Below are 18,056 nucleotides of genomic sequence, written 5' to 3'. Positions count from 1 at the left end.
GGGTAAATTTTTTCCTTGCTCGGTTCATCCTTTCCAAGATTCTTGGACAGGATGTTATACTATGCTTGCGATATTTTTAGATTTTTTTTTCTTTTAACAGCAGGTCTTATGAAAGCTATCTAATGTTAAGAGGGATATACTTGCTTTTAATTTTTTTTTTTTTTTTGATAGAATTTCTTTTTAATCTCTATTTATAATGAATGATATCGGTATCAATGACATTCGGTGTTGTTAGGGTGCCAGAAATCTCCAAATCCAGTTAATCTTTCCCTTTTTATTCCCTGACTCTATTTTTGTGTGTGCACGTCCAGAGCTCAGTTGACTGTCCAGCAACAAGCTGGAATCGGAGTACAGATCTTATGAGTCAATAACTCGAATATTACTTGATAAAGTCACCTGCTCTTTTCCCCAATCCTGTACAACACTGAATCACATTTCTATGAATTCAGGTCAAAATGACGTCGTGTGTTTACCGAGTTTCTTCGTTAATCTCAAATTGGATCTTCAAAATAAAGCGTACTTTGTTATCTCTTGTAATGTGTCCAGTTGGTTTCGCCAGGGATTCTTGCTTCAGGTTTCTTATTAGGCAACCAAATGGTCTGTTTCCATTTGAGAGTCATCCTCTCATTTCTAACCTATTTTTGTTATTTTCTCTTCTCATATGAACATAGTCTCTGATTGGAACCCTGAACCATCTTTGTTATCGGAACTTTTGTGGCGTTCAACAGGAGGCTTCGAATGAGAAAGGATAGATTGGTCAAAGAAATTTCTTTCTCATGATATATATATATATATATATATATATATATATATATATTTATATATATATGTGTGTGTATATATATATATATATATATATATATATATATATATATATATATATATATATATATATATATATATATAAACTTAATCTAATTTGTTTCAAGTATGCCAACTGACATGGAAAAGTCTTACACCGACAACAAAGATTTTTAGTTTTTCATTAGTTTTCATGGTCGTTATTGGCTAGGTTATGAATGTAACAAGAAAGACAATTGCATCAATTATGAATAAAGCATATAAAAACAAATTTACTTTAATAAATAAAAATAGAGCCTAAATTAAGCTAGGGAATTTCAACAACAACAACATTTTTATATGATGAATAAATCATATAGGAATAAATGTATAATAAAAAATAGAAATATATAACAAATTATGCTCGGAAATTTCAACTAAAAGAGCATTACTTTTATCGTGAATAAATGATATAGGAATAAATTTACATTAAGAAATTGAAAAAAAGAACAAATTGTACTACGAAATTATAATTACGATATCATTAATTTTGTCATAAATAAATTATATTGGAATACAGTTACACTAAGAAATAAGAATATAAACAATTTTCACTAAGAAATTTCAACTACAACACCCTTAATTTCATCATGAATAAAGCTTATAAGAATAAAACTACTATAAGAAATAGAAATAGAGCTGGAATTATACTGGGAAATTTTAAGTACAAAAATGTAGTTCTATATACGAACTAAATAGTAACATTCTATTACAAACTTAATAACAAAAAGGTATAGATTACTATTCCTCAGCCAATATATTCCTATGTCTGAGGTGTCGCAATATAGTGATAAATTTGCCTACATCTGAGGCTTCGCAATATTGCCTACATCTGAGGCGTCACAATATAGCGATCAATTTCCTACATGTAAAAATACAGAAATACTTAACCGTTTTCATTTTAACAATATCTCTAACGATAAATTTCGTGGAAATTATGTAACAGACAATTCTATCCAAAAGATTTGCGTGAAAATGGCGTTTTTGTTATTTCAGAACGTTTGGCATCTAAAATCTAAACAAGATCTTATACGACATAGTTTATCCTTAGAGTAACGAAATTTGCCTTCAGTTTTCGTCCACTGTAAACCTTTCCAAATACAATTCCGAGTCTGAAAACCAATTATACTTTTCTGTAAATAAATCCAAATCTTGAGAAAGCTTCTAAAGTAAATAGCTAGCATCCAATGCCCCTTCAAAACAACCATCCACAGCTATGCCATCATCTAAAAATACTACAATCTTCACTTTCTTAGATCTCCAATATCTACTATGAGATTCAGGGCCCCTGTAACACGGTTTTTTCGCAATAACTTTTTTTCTATGAATTTCATAAATATAACGCTTATTCAGAATGCACATTATATCTACACATAAATTTTGACTATATTCTGCATTACGTAGGTTGAATAAATTTGGTACTTTATTAAGTAAAAGTGACGATTTTTGAAGACGGGCCAACTTACTCAGAGAAAAGGTTTCGAACGCACTCGTTACGTAACTTATGACGGCATTTCTTCTCTCTTTCTCGATCGATGATTGGTTATACGTAACGAAGGCTATACCTCTGCCAACAATAACACAAAAGTGTAAATAAAAGCAAAGCAGTACACCTTTATGAACTCTGAAACCTCTCCACTGAGAATTGTCATAATGAACAAACGAACAAAATATGTTAATAAATACAAAAACACTTCGATTATTTGTCTAACTCCCAAAATAAGTTTCCTAAGAAATTACAGTCTACTTTATAGGTCACAATCAGATTGACAAAGTATATGGAATAGTTGGTAATTTTCAAAAACGTAGTAGACCAGCTTGATTTGATAACTTCTATATCCAATGTCAAGCAATTTTTATTCATTGTCTATCTACCTACCTATTTACTGTAAAAAAAAAAAGATAGCCGGTACCGTATTTTCGCTTTAAACCTTCACCAATAATTATCGTCAGAATGATGACTTCATGAGACTCCACCCACTTTGGCCTCGTTATGAATCAGGATAACACTGAAGGCTATCATGGGCATTGTTGGATCAGAAAATTCAAATTCTGGCTATAAAAACTCATTTCTCGAGTAGTTGTAAGAAGTGCTAAATGATCCTCAATGATCCCAGCAGTTGGCCTAAACGTTTAATTCATGCATACTACTGTTGCGGCAGTACTGCTACAGTAGTATTACTACGCCAGCACTGATACCCCACCCACATCTATGTATTGTTCCGCCATTCATAAAGTCTTTGTCATGTTTTTTCACTGTGCAATAAGCCATGGCCTCCTCAGAAATTAAGTTTAACATTAGATGATAGGTTATTTCATTAAGCTGACAAATTATGGCAACTGGGTATGTTATTGCCGACGTTGAAGCTAAAGATAAAGTATGGTATCATTCCTTCATTGCATTATCATCTTTACTACTATTTGTTTTGCTACATGTAGTAAATATTTTAAAGGATAAATGAATTATGTTCACTTTACTTCAATAGATTCCCATTAGATGTACAAATAAAACTCCTAAAACTATTCATGATTTATTTACAAAATGCAGTCATGCCCAAAACATAGCCAGCACGTTCGTACGGCCTAAGAAGAAGAAAAAAAAATTATATCGGATGATCCGTTGGTCTGATGGAGATTTTAGCACAAAAATCTTATTTTAACAAAAAAAGTTATATAAAGCCTGTTTACCTACAATCTCTCTCTCTCTCTCTCTCTCTCTCTCTCTCTCTCTCGCTCTCTCTCTCTCTTGGTGGCATAGTGAATAGTTAATGGAAATGTTCAAAAGCCTGAATGACATTACAAGTATTATAATCATGTTACGCTAAATACAAATCAGACCATAAACATTGGATTTAAACTAGAAACTGAATAATTACCTATTCAGGCTATAATAGATATGGCCAAGGGCTTTCTCATGACTGTATAAAGTTGCAAGTCGTAAGACAAATGCAGGTTTGCAACCACGGGGTAATTCCAAATCCTGTTAGCCATTCTTGACTGTTATGGGTTTCAGAGCAGATGGAAGAAGGTGAATGGGTGTCTGGTGGATGGGCGGGGCAAGATTTTGTCCAAAGGTGTTTACATTGCTTACGTAATGAATGTTTTCGACTCTTGGCTCGGTATCACTGGCCATGGCGTCGGCTGGATCATTTTTACTCTATAAAAATTAAAACCATCGGGTTTAGGTTATTGATAATGCTGACAAAATTTGTGTGTGGTTGTAAAATATACATATGTCAACTTTCAGCTACACCCGATGCTTTGATAAGGAGCAAAGTCCAAAAAACCGGGTTACAGAGGCCCTGAATCTCATAGTAACAGACTCTTAAGAACTTTGGTAAAGGTCTTATCGAAAGATAATCCATTATAAAAAATATTTTTCAATTTTTTCTCAAACGAGAAATATATTGGCGACGTTTTGATAGATTTCTAAGCGATAAGCAGACTTTAGACCAAGAGCAAACATTAAATCCTTAAAAAGTTTGTAATAAAAAACCAGCCTTTGCTTACCATTTCCATTCTTGGCCACCGTTAAAGGAATAATTTCTTTGTTTCTCAGATACCGGTGTCACCCAATCTCCTTCTATCAAGCTTTAAACTTTTAATAAATTCTGATTCATCTCTCTCTGACCTATTGTGACCCAATCCAATAACCACAGTAACGGTTTTGAAATGTAATTTTGTAATTGCCCTTTTAGAGGTCAATGTCTATCTTACCGGTCCCAATTTAATTCCGTTCAATGTAGTGTGAATAAGAACAACCAACAGGCGATTTTAAGAAAAATAAACACAAAGTTTCAATTTCCTTGTACCAACTGCAAAGTATACAAAATAAAATCAGCTAAATTTTCACTTATCTTTTCGACGTCTCTCTTTTTACATTCCCGGCTCCAATGTCCCTTCTCTGCCTTCATTGAGCTCTAGACCTCTTCCATCAAAGTTGATATGAATCCACAGACTTTCCCTCGATCATTAACTAGCTTGATACTTTCGGCAATGCTGCCCTTTGCGTGCTGACTCGTTTCTGCAGCAGTTTTAGATGTTCCTTGTCCTCCAAGTTGATAAACAAACGCACCTAATGCTTACATTTTCCTATCAGTTTCCTCAAATTAACGCGATGCTCATTCAAGTCGTTTTCCATCTTTACTTTATTGAGGTGCGGATACTTGTTGAATATGATGCTGGAAATCGGATAACAGATTGTCCTTCACTTCTTGAAACGGTTTCATCATTCTGATTGCTAGCGTGAAAACACTATCCACGTCTGAAACTGTAATTTGATCCTGCCTGGAGTCCTGGCTGATAATTTTGACTTGCTCGGGCTAGCGTGCACTAGAAAGTGATCACTTAGTCAATACCTTTTCAAACATCGAATATGTTTCACCCCATACTAAAACCTCAATGGCCACTGCCTATATAACAACTGAACTTAAGTAACAAGACACTAAGATCTGCTTACATGTCGTAAGGACAATTATTTTTCGCTATACTTCGTAACGCAAAAAAATTCTATTCTCGTCTACCAATTTCAATCCTCGTCCAAGCACTCGAGCATTCACCTCTCTCATTACTCCATCAACATAAAAGTTAAACAACCACGGCGACATCACACATCCCTGTCTCAGCCCCACTCTCACCGGAAACCAATCGCTCACTTCATTTCCTATCCTAACACATGCTTTACTACCTTTGTAGAAACTTTTCACTGCTTGCAACAACCTTCCACCAACTCCATATAACCTCATCACATTCCACATTGCTTCCCTATCAACTCTATCATACGCTTTCTCCAGATCCATAAACGCAACATGTACCTCCTTACCTTTTGCTAAATATTTCTCGCATATCTGCCTAACTGTGAAAATCTGATTCATACAACCGCTCCTCTTCTTCTTCTTCTTCTTTGTCTACATCTTTTCCCACTTCTATGTGGGGTCGATGTTTCTGGTCAGCTTTCTCCATCTATCTCTGTCCCACACCTCATCAGCGGTTAATCCCTTTGATCGAAGGTCATACTTGATACAGTCTACCCACCTTCGCTTTGGTCTCCCTCTCCTTCTCGTTCCCTGTACCTCCATTTCCATCACTCTCCTCCCAATATACTGTTCATCTTTTCTCATGACATGACCGTACCACCTTAGTCTACTTTCTTGGATCTTATCTGATAGTTTTCTAACTCCTGTGGTGCCCCTAATTACCTCATTCCGTATCTTATCTCTTCTTGTCACCCCATACATCCATCTCAACATTCTCATCTCTGCCATATCCATCTTCTTCTCTTCTGTCTTCTTTATTGCCCACGTCTCCGCTCCTTACATTATTGCCGGTCTCACAACTGTCGTGTGTACTTTACCTTTCAACTTAACAACTATTTTCCTGTCTCATAGTACTCCACACACCTTTTTTCCAATTCTTCCATCCTGCTTGTATTCTGTGGTTTATTTCTGCCCCAGATCACCATCCTCTGTAACTGTTGATCCTAAATACCTGAAATTTTCAACTCTTTTTTTTTTTTTTTTTTAAATCTTTCTCCTTGTAAACTAACTTCCCCATTCTCGTCATTTTTAATTCTAAAATACTCTGTCTTTTTCCTGCTGATCTTCAATCCCCTATTTTCCATTTCTCTTCTCCACTCCACCAGTTTCTCCTCAACTACCTCTCGCCTAGTGCTACACAGTATAACATCATCAGCAAAAAGCATACACTAAGGAGACTGATCTCTAATACCTTGTGTTACTACATCCATGACCAGATCAAATAGGTAAGGGCTAAATGCAGACCCCTGATGTAGTTCCACAGTTACTGGGAAACTTTCTGTTAGGCCTATACTGCTCTTAACATTTGCTTCTGCCCTTTCATACATATCTTGGGTGATTCTTACGTATTTCTCAAGGACTCCCTTTTCTCTCATACATCTCCACAGCTCTTGACGTGGTACTCGATCGTATGCCTTCTCCATGTCAATAAAGACCATATGTAATCCTTTTTGTTTCTCCCGATGTTTTTCTAACATCTGTCTCAAAGCAAATATTGCTTCTACAGTCCCTCTTCCTGGCATGAATCCAAATTATTCCTCACCAATTGCTGTTTCATATCTGAGTCTCTTCTCAATGATCTTCTCCCATATTTTCATAGTATGGATAATCAGCTTTATGCCTCTGTAGTTGCCACATTCCTGGATGTCTCCCTTTCCCTTATAGATGGGAATGTTTAGGCTTCTTCTTCATTCCTATGGCATCTTTTCCTGATTGAATATCTTCTGTGTCATGTCCCACAAGATATCTATGCCTTCCTCTCCCAGACTCTTCCATACCTTTACTGGTATATTATCCGGTCCTGCAGCTTTATTATTTTTCATCTTTTTTACTGCTTGTTCTACTTCTCTTCTAGTCACTCCTATGGTAACTGTCTTGTTTGGGAGTCCCTCTTCAAATACTGTTCTTGGGTTCTCCTTATTCAATAGTCCTTCAAAATAAGTTTTCCACCTACTTTTAATTTCACTCTCTTCTGCTAGAACTATGCCATTGCTATCTTTTATTTGCCTTATATGTGTCAGGTCTTTGGATGTAGCATCTTGGGCCTTAGCCATTCGTAATATTTTTTTCTCTCCTTCTGGTGTTTCCATCTCTTTAGATTTTATTTAATGTCTCTGCCTTTGCTACTGCTCTTCTTGCTTCTTTCTTTGCTTGTTTATAGTTTTCTTTATCCTGCTCTTGTTCGGATAGATCTGCCTTCTTCTTGGCTTCTTTCTTGGTTTTTACCCATTCTTGCACCTCATCATTCCACCACCACGATTCTTTATCATTTGGGGGTCTTCTTCCTGATGACTTTCCAAGTATTTCCTCACCTATCCTTAGAATCACTTTACTATTCTCGGCCCACCATTCTTATACATCATCATGTAACCTTACTGCTTCCAGCACTCTTTCCTTAAACAAGACTCTCAGATCTTCCTCTTTCAATTTCCATCACTTAATCTTTTGGTCCATTCTCGTCTTTTTACTTCTCCTACAATTCCTTAGTCTGCGATCAATTACCACTAACCTTTGTTGCACTGCTACACTCTCCCCATTTATCACCTTGCAATTTCTAACTTCCTTCAGATGGTCGATGGTCTCTCTTACACAGCAGCAAATCTATCTGGCTCTCCCTGCCACCACTACTGTAAGTAATCAGTCTGTTAATCTTCTTCTCAAAGAAGGTGTTGATCATTGCTAGGTCAAAAGTCAATGCAAAATCAATCACACTTTCTCCCCCATAACTTCTCTCACCCACACCCCAACCTCCATGCACTCTCTCTATCCCTTCCCTACTAATTCCCAAGTGGCCGTTCAGATCTCCTCCTATAATTACCCTTTCCCTTGTAGGAATTATTCCAAGCTCTTGGTCCATATCCTCACAGAATGTATCCTTCTCCTCCTCTGTACATCCAGTTTGCGGGGCATAGGCACACACCACATTGACTATTGTTGCTCCCAGTCCTAGCTTTAAACTTATAATTCTGTCATTTTTCCTATTCACCCCAATCAAATTCTCCTTCAACTCTTTCGATGATGATATTCCTACTCCATTTCTTCCTTCCATATTTGCTCCACTGTAATATAATTTACAACCTTCGCCTAGTTCTTTTGCCTTATTTCCCTTCCACCTGGTCTCCTGCACACACAGCAATCCAATCGTCCTTCTCCAGTCATTTTCCCCACATTCAGAGTTGCGAGCTAATATCTAAGTAAATGGCGTAGAAATTACATGAAGAATGGTTTCTTCTCTTTACTCGCTAGTCTCATTAATAATTGTCCAGAATAAATGTCCATACAAAGCAGTTTTTGCTCTCAGATTGAGGTGGTGCTCTTAATCTAATTTTAATTTTTATGCTCATATCACGTTTTGCTCGTACAGTGTTCAACATTACTCAAAAACCAAGGTACTGTGCAGTACCGCTTATGATCCAACACAGCTGATTAGATTTCACTGATTCAATATAAGCTTTAAGGTGTAATTCACAAAATAATTTTTTAATCCTTTGTTAGGAAGGTTATGTTTTAATAGGAGTGTATTTGTTTGTATGTCTGTTTGTGTGTTTGTGATTCGCATAACTCAAAAACTATTTTACCAAATCTCATACAACACCTACCTCTTCTAAAACCACCCTGTACTTCTAAGATTGCATTCTCTGTTTTATCCTTAATCCTATTAATCATTACTCTACCATACACTTTTCCAACTACACTCAACAAACTAATACCCCTTGAATTATAACACTCATGCACATCTCCCTTACCCGTATACAGTGGTACAATACATGCACAAACCCAATCTACTGGTACCATTGACAACACAAAACACATATTAAACAATCTCACCAACCATTCAAGTACAGTCACACCCCCTTCCTTCAACATCTCAGCTCTCACACCATCCATACCAGATGCTTGTCCTACTCTCGTTTCATCTAGTGCTCTCCTCACTTCATCTATTGTAATCTCTCTCTCATTCTCATCTCCCATCACCGGCACCTCAACACCTGCAAAAGCAATTATATCAGCCTCCCTATCATCCCAAACATTCATTAAACTTTCAAAATATTCCACCCACCTTTTCCTTGCCTCCTCTCCTTTTAACAACCTTCCACAATAATAATAATAATAATAATAATAATAATATCCTCTTCTCCTATCGCTCCAGAGGTAGCCTGACCGAAAAAGAGAAAAAGAAAATGGAAAATTTCTTTCCTGCTTTCCCCATTTAGTAAGAAAAGTCGTTCTTTCCAGGTCCTTCTTCCCGACCATTCATCTCCGTTAGATCTGAGGCAAATTTTAATGGACAAACGTGGCTCCTATAGATTGCTTCAAGAAAATTGTATGCATATATTTTCGTTAAAGGAAATAACCCAGTTGGTAAAGAAAAAAACAATCATTCTTGATATAATAACATACGAAGAATAATGACATATATATATATATATATATATATATATATATATATATATATATATATATATATATATATATATATATATATACATATATATATATATATATATATATATATATATATATATATATATATATATATGTATGTATGTATATGTATATATACATATATCTATCTATCTATCTATCTATATATATATATATATATATATATATATATATATATATGTGTGTGTGTGTGTGTGTGTGTATATATATATGTATATATATTATTATTATTACTTGCTAAGTTACACCCCTAGTTGGAAAAGCAAGATGCTATAAGCAAAGGGGTCCCAACAGGGAGAGTAGCCCAGTGAGGAAAGGAAACAAGGAAAAATAATATATTTTAAGAACAATGACATTTAAAAAAATATTTCCTATACAAACTATGATAACTTTAACAAAACAAGAGCAAGAGAAACGCGATAGAATAGTGGGCCCGAGTGTACCCTCAAGCAAGAGCACTCTAACTCAAGACACTGGAAGACAATGGTATAGAGGCTATGGCATTACCCAAGACTAGAAAACAATGGTTTTATTATGGAGTTTCCTTCTCTTAGAAGAGCTGCTTACCATAGCTAAGCGGTTTCCTCTACCCTTGCCGAGAGGAAAGTAGCCACTGGACAATTACAGTGCCGTAGTTAACCCTTTGGGTAAAGAAGAATTGTTTGGCAATTTCAGTGTCGTCAGGTGAATGAGGACAGAGGAGAACCTGTAAAGAATAGGCCAGACTATTCGGTGTATGTGTAGGCAAAGGGAAAGTGAACTGTAACTAGAGAGAAGGATCCAATGTAGTAATGTTTGGCCAGTCAAAAGACCACATAACTCTCTAGCGGTAGTATCTCAATGGGTGGCTGGTTTCCTGGCCAACCTACTATCTATAAATACAATTACAATATATATATGAGTATATATATAGATATATATAAATATACATATATATATATGAGTATATATATATGAACATATATATATGAGTATATATATATATATATATATATATATATATATATATGTGTGTGTATATATATAAATATACATGTGTATATATATAAATATACATGTATATATATATATATATATATATATACTGTATATATATGCATATATATATATATATATATATATATATATATATATATATATATATATATATATGAGTATATATATGCATATATATATATATGTATGTATATGAGTATATATATATATATATATATATATATATATATATATATATGTGTGTGTGTGCATTCATATATATATATATATATATATATACATATATATATATATATATATATATATATATACATATATATATATATATATATATATATATATATATATATATATATATATATATATATATATCCATTTTATGTGTAATTTCGATTAATTTGAATTCCAAAATCTACTTAATCTAGCCATTGTCTGATTTGCTTTTTTCAATCTTTCACTAAACTGTAATTGTAAAGAAACTGTATTGATATCTTAGTTCCTGATACTTAAATGATTCGAACTCATTAATCTTTTCTCCTTCCAATGATATTTCATCTTCCAATGCATATTCCGCTCTCATCATCTCTTTCTTACTTCTCTCTTTGTTGAGTCCAACCTCCTGTGATATTTAATACATTCTGGTAAGCAAGCATTGCAAGTCCTGTTGTGTTCTGCTAACAAGGACAGCATTATCAATCTGCTCTAGGTCTGCTAAAGCCTATCACCTATTCAATCCAATCCTTCTTCACCATCTCTGACTGTTCTACACATTACAAAATCCACGAGGAGGATAAAATACATAGGTGACAACACATTCCCTTGGAGTACTCCTCTGTTCACTGGAAATTCATTTGATAAGACTCTATTAACATTAACTTTGCACATGATATGCTCAAATTTACATAATTAAGAGGAATTCCATAGTAGCAAAGGACTCTCAATAAAATTGGCCAGTCACACTATCAAAAAGCTTTTTCATTGTCCACGAATGCCATCAAAACTGTATTTCTATACTCTAAGCATTGTTGTACAATATTTGGTCAGTGAAACTTCTACCTTTTCTAAATGCCGCTTGTTCTTCTTTCAGCTTTTCATGAATCTTACTCTCCAGTCTCTTTAGAATTCACCCACCTTTCCTAAAACATTAATGTTACTACTACTTCATCAATAAGGTAATAATATTGCTTGGCCCAAAATATCTACATTAATGAAAAAGAAACAAATGTATAAATTAATCTATTTTGTTGATGTTGTCCATAATGAACAAAGGTATATTGTGCTGTTGTCTCAACATATGCAACACCTGTATAATGGTGATTGAACTGCGTCAATTGTGATAAAATGGAATCTTCATAAAACTATCACTAACAATAATTACCCGGATAATTTAGGGAGCCCTGAATCCCAAATCCCTCACAATTTTTAACCACATTGGCAACCCTGCTACCTCCTATTCGATCCCGTTGTTGGCAACACGGTTGGCTAAACAGAGCTCACTCACCTTTCTCATCAGTTGTGTAATACCCGATGTGGGAAAGGATGGGTGGGACGAGCTAAATCATCCAGGTATTAATATTAATTCTATCAGGGAAATTCCATATTAATAACTATTACCTTAGGATAATTTATCCAACTCAATTATTCCCATTGACAAGGAGAGATCTGGAAGAATTTCCTCTTTTTGGGGACAGAATAGGAGGATTGAAAAACAAAGCATTGAAGGTAAGCTAAGTGTTTAGCTACAAAACGAATTTGGAGGGAGAGGACAAAACCCCAAATCTAACCACCACTATTGGTAGATATGCTAAATACCTGACTACAGCATCAACTCAACGCCGGAAGAAAAGGTGCAGAGGCAACGGGATCCCACTCCCCAGCACAAAAATGACGCCCAGAGACAGGGGACCAAATAACTAGTGTCAGACCAAAGCCAAATCCGTTCTCGCAAGAAAAACTGAGGTGAGTGTACAGTAACACATAGAAACAACTTGGATGAAATTGGTTTAGTTAGGTATTGAAAAAGGAAGAGACAATATTTCTTTATAAACCCCAAAAGACCAGTAGCTACTGACTGTTATCAGTCTGTCATGCCTGTTATCAAGAGAAAAGTCACTGTCGTAGATAACACTCCCTCTTGGGGAATGAGTATTGACATGTCTCGACTTTCATATCAGGTGACCCCCCTCCCCTGACCCAACCAGGACCACAAGCAATTGACAGCACAGTTGTCTAATCTCAATCTGGCAACCGATGGTGCCAACTGAAAACTCAAGAGCTACTAAATGCCATTCAACTCTTGAGAATTGATATCAAGAGGGGAAGGACAGCGTAGGAGGTAACTCCTTATCTCAGAGCAAGTGCCTGCCTGGATTGACCTATCAGTACAGTATTAGAAGACATACCACACGCCCTCCCCACAAATGCAAGGGAGCTGTCGCCAAGAGAAAGGGACATTGGTAGGAGGCAACTCATAACCACAGAATGATCGCCCAGTCAATTCTTTGGGTGCCAGGTGACATTGAGGGGTATGACAACACAGTCCAATGTTCTGATGCTAAAAACCAACTCTACTAATTGTCTCTTATCTCGCATAAAGACTGACGCCGAGAAGCAGGGGGTATAAAGTAGTTGAAGACACTGTCGCCAAGAGGGAGCCAGACATATTTCAAGCACTCAACTTCTGTTCAACGCTGAAAACCATAGTATACTGTACTTGAAGAAGAAATTAATTCAAATGTAAAATAATCTAACCATTCACCAAGCCACGCCACACAAAGCCCCATTAAGCCAATACAAAGATTATGACTTCGTAAACCTAACTTGATAATTATAAAGCCTAAAAACCAAGACGACCTACACCAATTGTGGAAGAAGGCGTCAACTAAGTCTCTGGTCTGACGACCTGTCCTGCTGACACCAAGGACCCAAAGGATCGGAGGCTGACAAGAATCTGAGAGACATCCCTTAAATAAAAGGAGGTAAAGACGGAATTGGACCACCAAGTCGCCGCCTCTAACACTGGCAACAAGAACATTACTCATAACAGCAATGGCCCTGATACTGAGAGCTCTTGGTGCCTGGCTTTTATGGGTATCAAGGTTCCCCAGACCTGAATTTAAAGTCTCTTAAAAAGGAAGCTACCACATTATTAGATAAAATGAAGAGACAAAAATAGATGGCGAAGACAACTTGGAACATAGGATAAGCGATACTGGTAAATTGAGATGGCCCTCACTGGACCAAACAAAAATTCATCCTATCAATTACTCACAAAATCCTACAGGGACTTCAAAGAGAAGGACCTGGGAAGGGGGTGCAACAGTCTTCATCTTCACAATAACTCCCCAAGTTATTATAAAATCATATTTTGTCCCGGACAGGCAGCTCGACACGAGAGCGCAAGGAGTTCACTCACTCCTTAACAATCACAAAGGGAAGAAGGACTATAGAGCCTTAGCATCCGATGTCTCCAATGGTTCATAAGGAAGAGACCTGCGGACCAGAACATCCCATGGCAGGACGGGGCCACTGAGCTCTTGGGCAAGCAATGGAGATTGATTGAACCAAATCCCTGAGAACATGAGGTGAAAATCTTGGGAAGTCTCACCTTAAACATGTACTGATACATCAAACAATAAAGTAACCCTTCATATGTGGGGGAGACAAACCCGTATCTGGTGGAGATAAACCAGAAACTCTGCAATCTTAGTCAAAGAAGGTGTATAAGATGAATTCCCAAGTCTAACACCAACATCAAAAGACCACTCATAGAATTGACAAGCGGAGCCCTGACAAGCTACAGTCAAACGATTGGAGTGGAGACTAGAATAAAAATCTTTCTGCCTGGAGAACCTCCTGACAGTCTCCAGGCATAAAGCCGAAGTGCGTGGAGTCCTTCATATAAATAAAAGGGGACTGTTTGAGAAGAGCTGGTCTCTCCGGCAGGCAGATCAGAAATTCCACAAGGAGCAGTAGGAAACAAAAAGGGACAAGTCAGATAACTGGTTGCCCTCACCTTGTTCAGGACAAAACTCTCCCAACCAGGAAGGGAAGGCATAAGTCCAAAGACTCCCCATTCTGAAAGAAGCATTGGCCATGGTGCTCTTGGGATCCAGGAAGGAAGAAAGACCTGATATCAGAAGATCACAGGAATGGCAAACGGATCATCCACTACTGGTCAGCTCCCCGACAGGGCACCCACCAAGATGTCGAAATGACCAAGAATGAACTAGGGAACCAAAGATGTCCTCACTCTCTTTGCCCAATGCAGAATTGTACAGCACTCCAGATTGAGAGACTCGACCGAGTCGCTGTCCCATTTCCTCTGTTCAAAAAAGTATTTGTGTCTTATAAAATTTGGTACATAAGAAAAGAAAATTGGACTAACATACCATAAGATGTAAAATCCCATACTTATATATACTAAAACCAAAATACACAACACAAAAATAGGAAAGTCCTAAAACTATCTACTGGAATAATAAAATCCTAAAAGCTTAATTCACACTCAATCCTTTCAATCAGAACAACTTATCACTCAACCCCCAGAACATTTTTGGGGATATCTTACTTGATTTTGCACAAAATCTATTGGCACTAAGAATTTGAAGATTTATAATTGTAAAGCTGAACAAATTTACTTCCCATTAATATACAGTTTTACATATTTTGTAAAATTTTTATATACATTAATAATAGGAGATAGAAAGTTACTGGATATAAAATATATCATAAGGTGCTGAAGGGAATAGAAATGCTAAGAGGCAGAATATGTCTTAGGTGATGCAAAGGATTAAGAAACAACAAATCCCCATCTGAAAGTATGGAGGTGCCAGGGATAAGTAACACCAAAACAAGTTTTTTAAATTTGATGCTATATTAATGGAGATATGTACTGCCTTCAGGAAGCATTAAGCTCTTTTTCTTCAGAAAAATTTCGATTCAAATTGAACTATGTCCTCTGACTTACACGAAGAGTAGGCAAAACTTACCTACTATAGTTCCCAGTGATAAGTGATTCCCAGAGGACATGGCATTCTATGACAAGAGATGAGTTGGAATTCTAATACCGCAATACAGATTTTTCACTGAACCTTGCATGCTACACGCTCTCTGAAAATAGACTTTGAACACCCTTATATGATATTCTCTTCCAAGTCACCACCTATCAAATCTTCCAAAACTGATTTCTACGAACGCAGTTATAATATCTAACTCTTATAGTCATTCAAAGCCCTAAACTTGGGAAAAGTGAAAAAAAAAAACTGCTTCTCTATTACAAAAGCCAAGTACTGTATTGCTGAAAGTGCCTCCTGGCTAATACAAGATCCAAAAGAAACAAAGTCTTGACTTAAAAAAGGCAGACTTAATCCTCAACAGGTACATACAGGGTTTTGCAAAAAATCTGAAGGACATCCAAGTTCTAAAAAGAGGTTTTATAATGGTAAAAGATCTACTAGTGTCGCAAATTACAGTTCTAATGGGCAAGCGCAATCCATTGTACAGTTAGACTATATTCAATATGTATCTTTGGTTGGCTCGTATAAACCCCCAAAATTGTATAAATTTTACTATATTACCTGAAAAAGTGGTCATAGCAAAAACTTTAAAATAATGGTCAGCTCTCAACCTGTTAGGAAAGTGTTGTCTCGCCATATTCTGTTAATCCTGAGTAAAATGTTTAGTGTTATTACACACGTGTTTTATCATTGTATAAGAAACTTTGTCTGGACCTGGCCCTGTATCACTGAATGATGATAGGGGAGTTGAATTTTTTCTCTGTAAATAAAAGGTTGTACTGTATGCTTCCACTTTATTTGATCTGAAGTTGAGTCTTTTGTTCTTCTTTACATCTGTATATAATAGCCTGGAAAGTATTCTGACTTTTGGGATACTCTCTCAACATGATTAGCTAGTGAATTACTAACTTCCAAAGAATTAGTAATACTGTATATTGATCATTACTTTTTGACACAGGTGGAGAATTTGGAGTTTATCTGCCAGTGAAATCATGAACTTTCCTCCAAACAGCAGAAGGTGGGGTTCTCTTATATATTGAAGAAACAAAAGATGACCATAACTGACTCCAAGCTACTTTAATTGCTTGTCGAAATTGTAGTCTACCTTTCTTGTAAGTTACAATATTCTCTTCAGTATGATTTCTGCAGCATCTTGTTAAAGCACCTCTTGTCAATTTATATAACACCTGAATTTCTGGTAACCACCAGGGGACTGATCTTCTGCCAAACAATCTAGATATCGAGGAGAGTGACTATGGATGAGGAACAGTAGAGGCTTAGCTGTAGGATCTAAAGTAAATAAAGAGGAACATGACTCTTTAAGGTAATGAACATTCAGCAGTAATATGAACATCAGGTGAGTATAGTAAAAAAAAAAAAAAGTTTTATCATAAAAATTACTTTTTCCTACAAGATTCCTCTTTAACAAGAAAAAATAACAACAAAATTCTTCTAAAAACAATATGTAACCCAAAACACAGAGAATCTTCATTTTTAAAATCTATAATCTTAATCAAGAGAACAGTACTGTGCAGTATTCAACTTACGATACATTTATATATGAGACCCAAAAACCTACAGAAGTACTCACTGAGTTCTCCAACTCCAATGGATATGACACAGCCACTATCATCTTCATTGTGACGTACAGGAGGCAATAAAATAGTGGTTGTATTCTTACTTGGGGTTGTTAACACCTGGACTCCTCGATGAACCATTGGGCCTGTCTCGACCAGCTGACCATTAATACAGATACCATCTCTTCTGTGGATAACAGGTTGAGCTCCTTTTGAACAATCATTCCTTATGTCCTCAGAGTTACTGACAACTGGTCTCCAAATTTTACTTGTATCATGAACACCAAGGGATGACCCGTCATTATTCATGTTATGTGGAAACGAATAATCTGGTAGATTTCTTCATTAGCAACATATCCATGGGAGTCTACTAGCTCAAGGTTTGTTATTGTGTAATAATCATTATTTTCTACAGGATGTTGTTTTTCACTGTAAACATTAAATGCATTTGAACCTGTAAGGCCTGGAATTGTGGAACTCTTGATGGTGAGGGTAGCACTTTGGGCTAGTAATTGAGAATTATTTTCACTAGCATCTGTCGTTAGCAAATTCTCAAAATCATTATTAAATGGCTCATTTGTAGAGAAAGGAATCTGAGGATTTAAATTATTAGGCTGCTTAGCACAATCTGGAACTGACCGTAG

At 36.1% G+C, this 18,056-nt stretch overlaps 1 protein-coding gene and 1 pseudogene across 1 annotated transcript; one reads left to right on the top strand and one right to left on the bottom strand.

The window, feature by feature from the left end:
• The window catches only part of LOC137637149 (uncharacterized), a 37,066-nt pseudogene that overhangs the window by 9,508 nt on the left and 9,502 nt on the right, over positions 1-18,056 (top strand).
• On the bottom strand, positions 7,070-7,465 carry LOC137637151 (uncharacterized). Its single transcript, XM_068369424.1, has one exon. It carries the CDS (start codon positions 7,463-7,465, stop codon positions 7,070-7,072), a length of 396 nt encoding a protein of 131 aa, XP_068225525.1.

Source organism: Palaemon carinicauda, unplaced genomic scaffold (assembly GCF_036898095.1).
Source record: "Palaemon carinicauda isolate YSFRI2023 unplaced genomic scaffold, ASM3689809v2 scaffold559, whole genome shotgun sequence".
Classification (NCBI taxonomy): Eukaryota; Metazoa; Arthropoda; class Malacostraca; order Decapoda; family Palaemonidae; genus Palaemon; species Palaemon carinicauda.
The sequence above is the reverse complement of the archived record's forward strand: the minus strand, read 5'-3'. Positions and strand labels throughout refer to the sequence as shown.

What these genes read in the sequence shown, in the direction of transcription:
- LOC137637151 (XM_068369424.1), bottom strand. Translation starts at nt 7,465, where the DNA reads ATGGAAACACCAGAAGGAGAGAAAAAAATATTACGAATGGCTAAGGCC.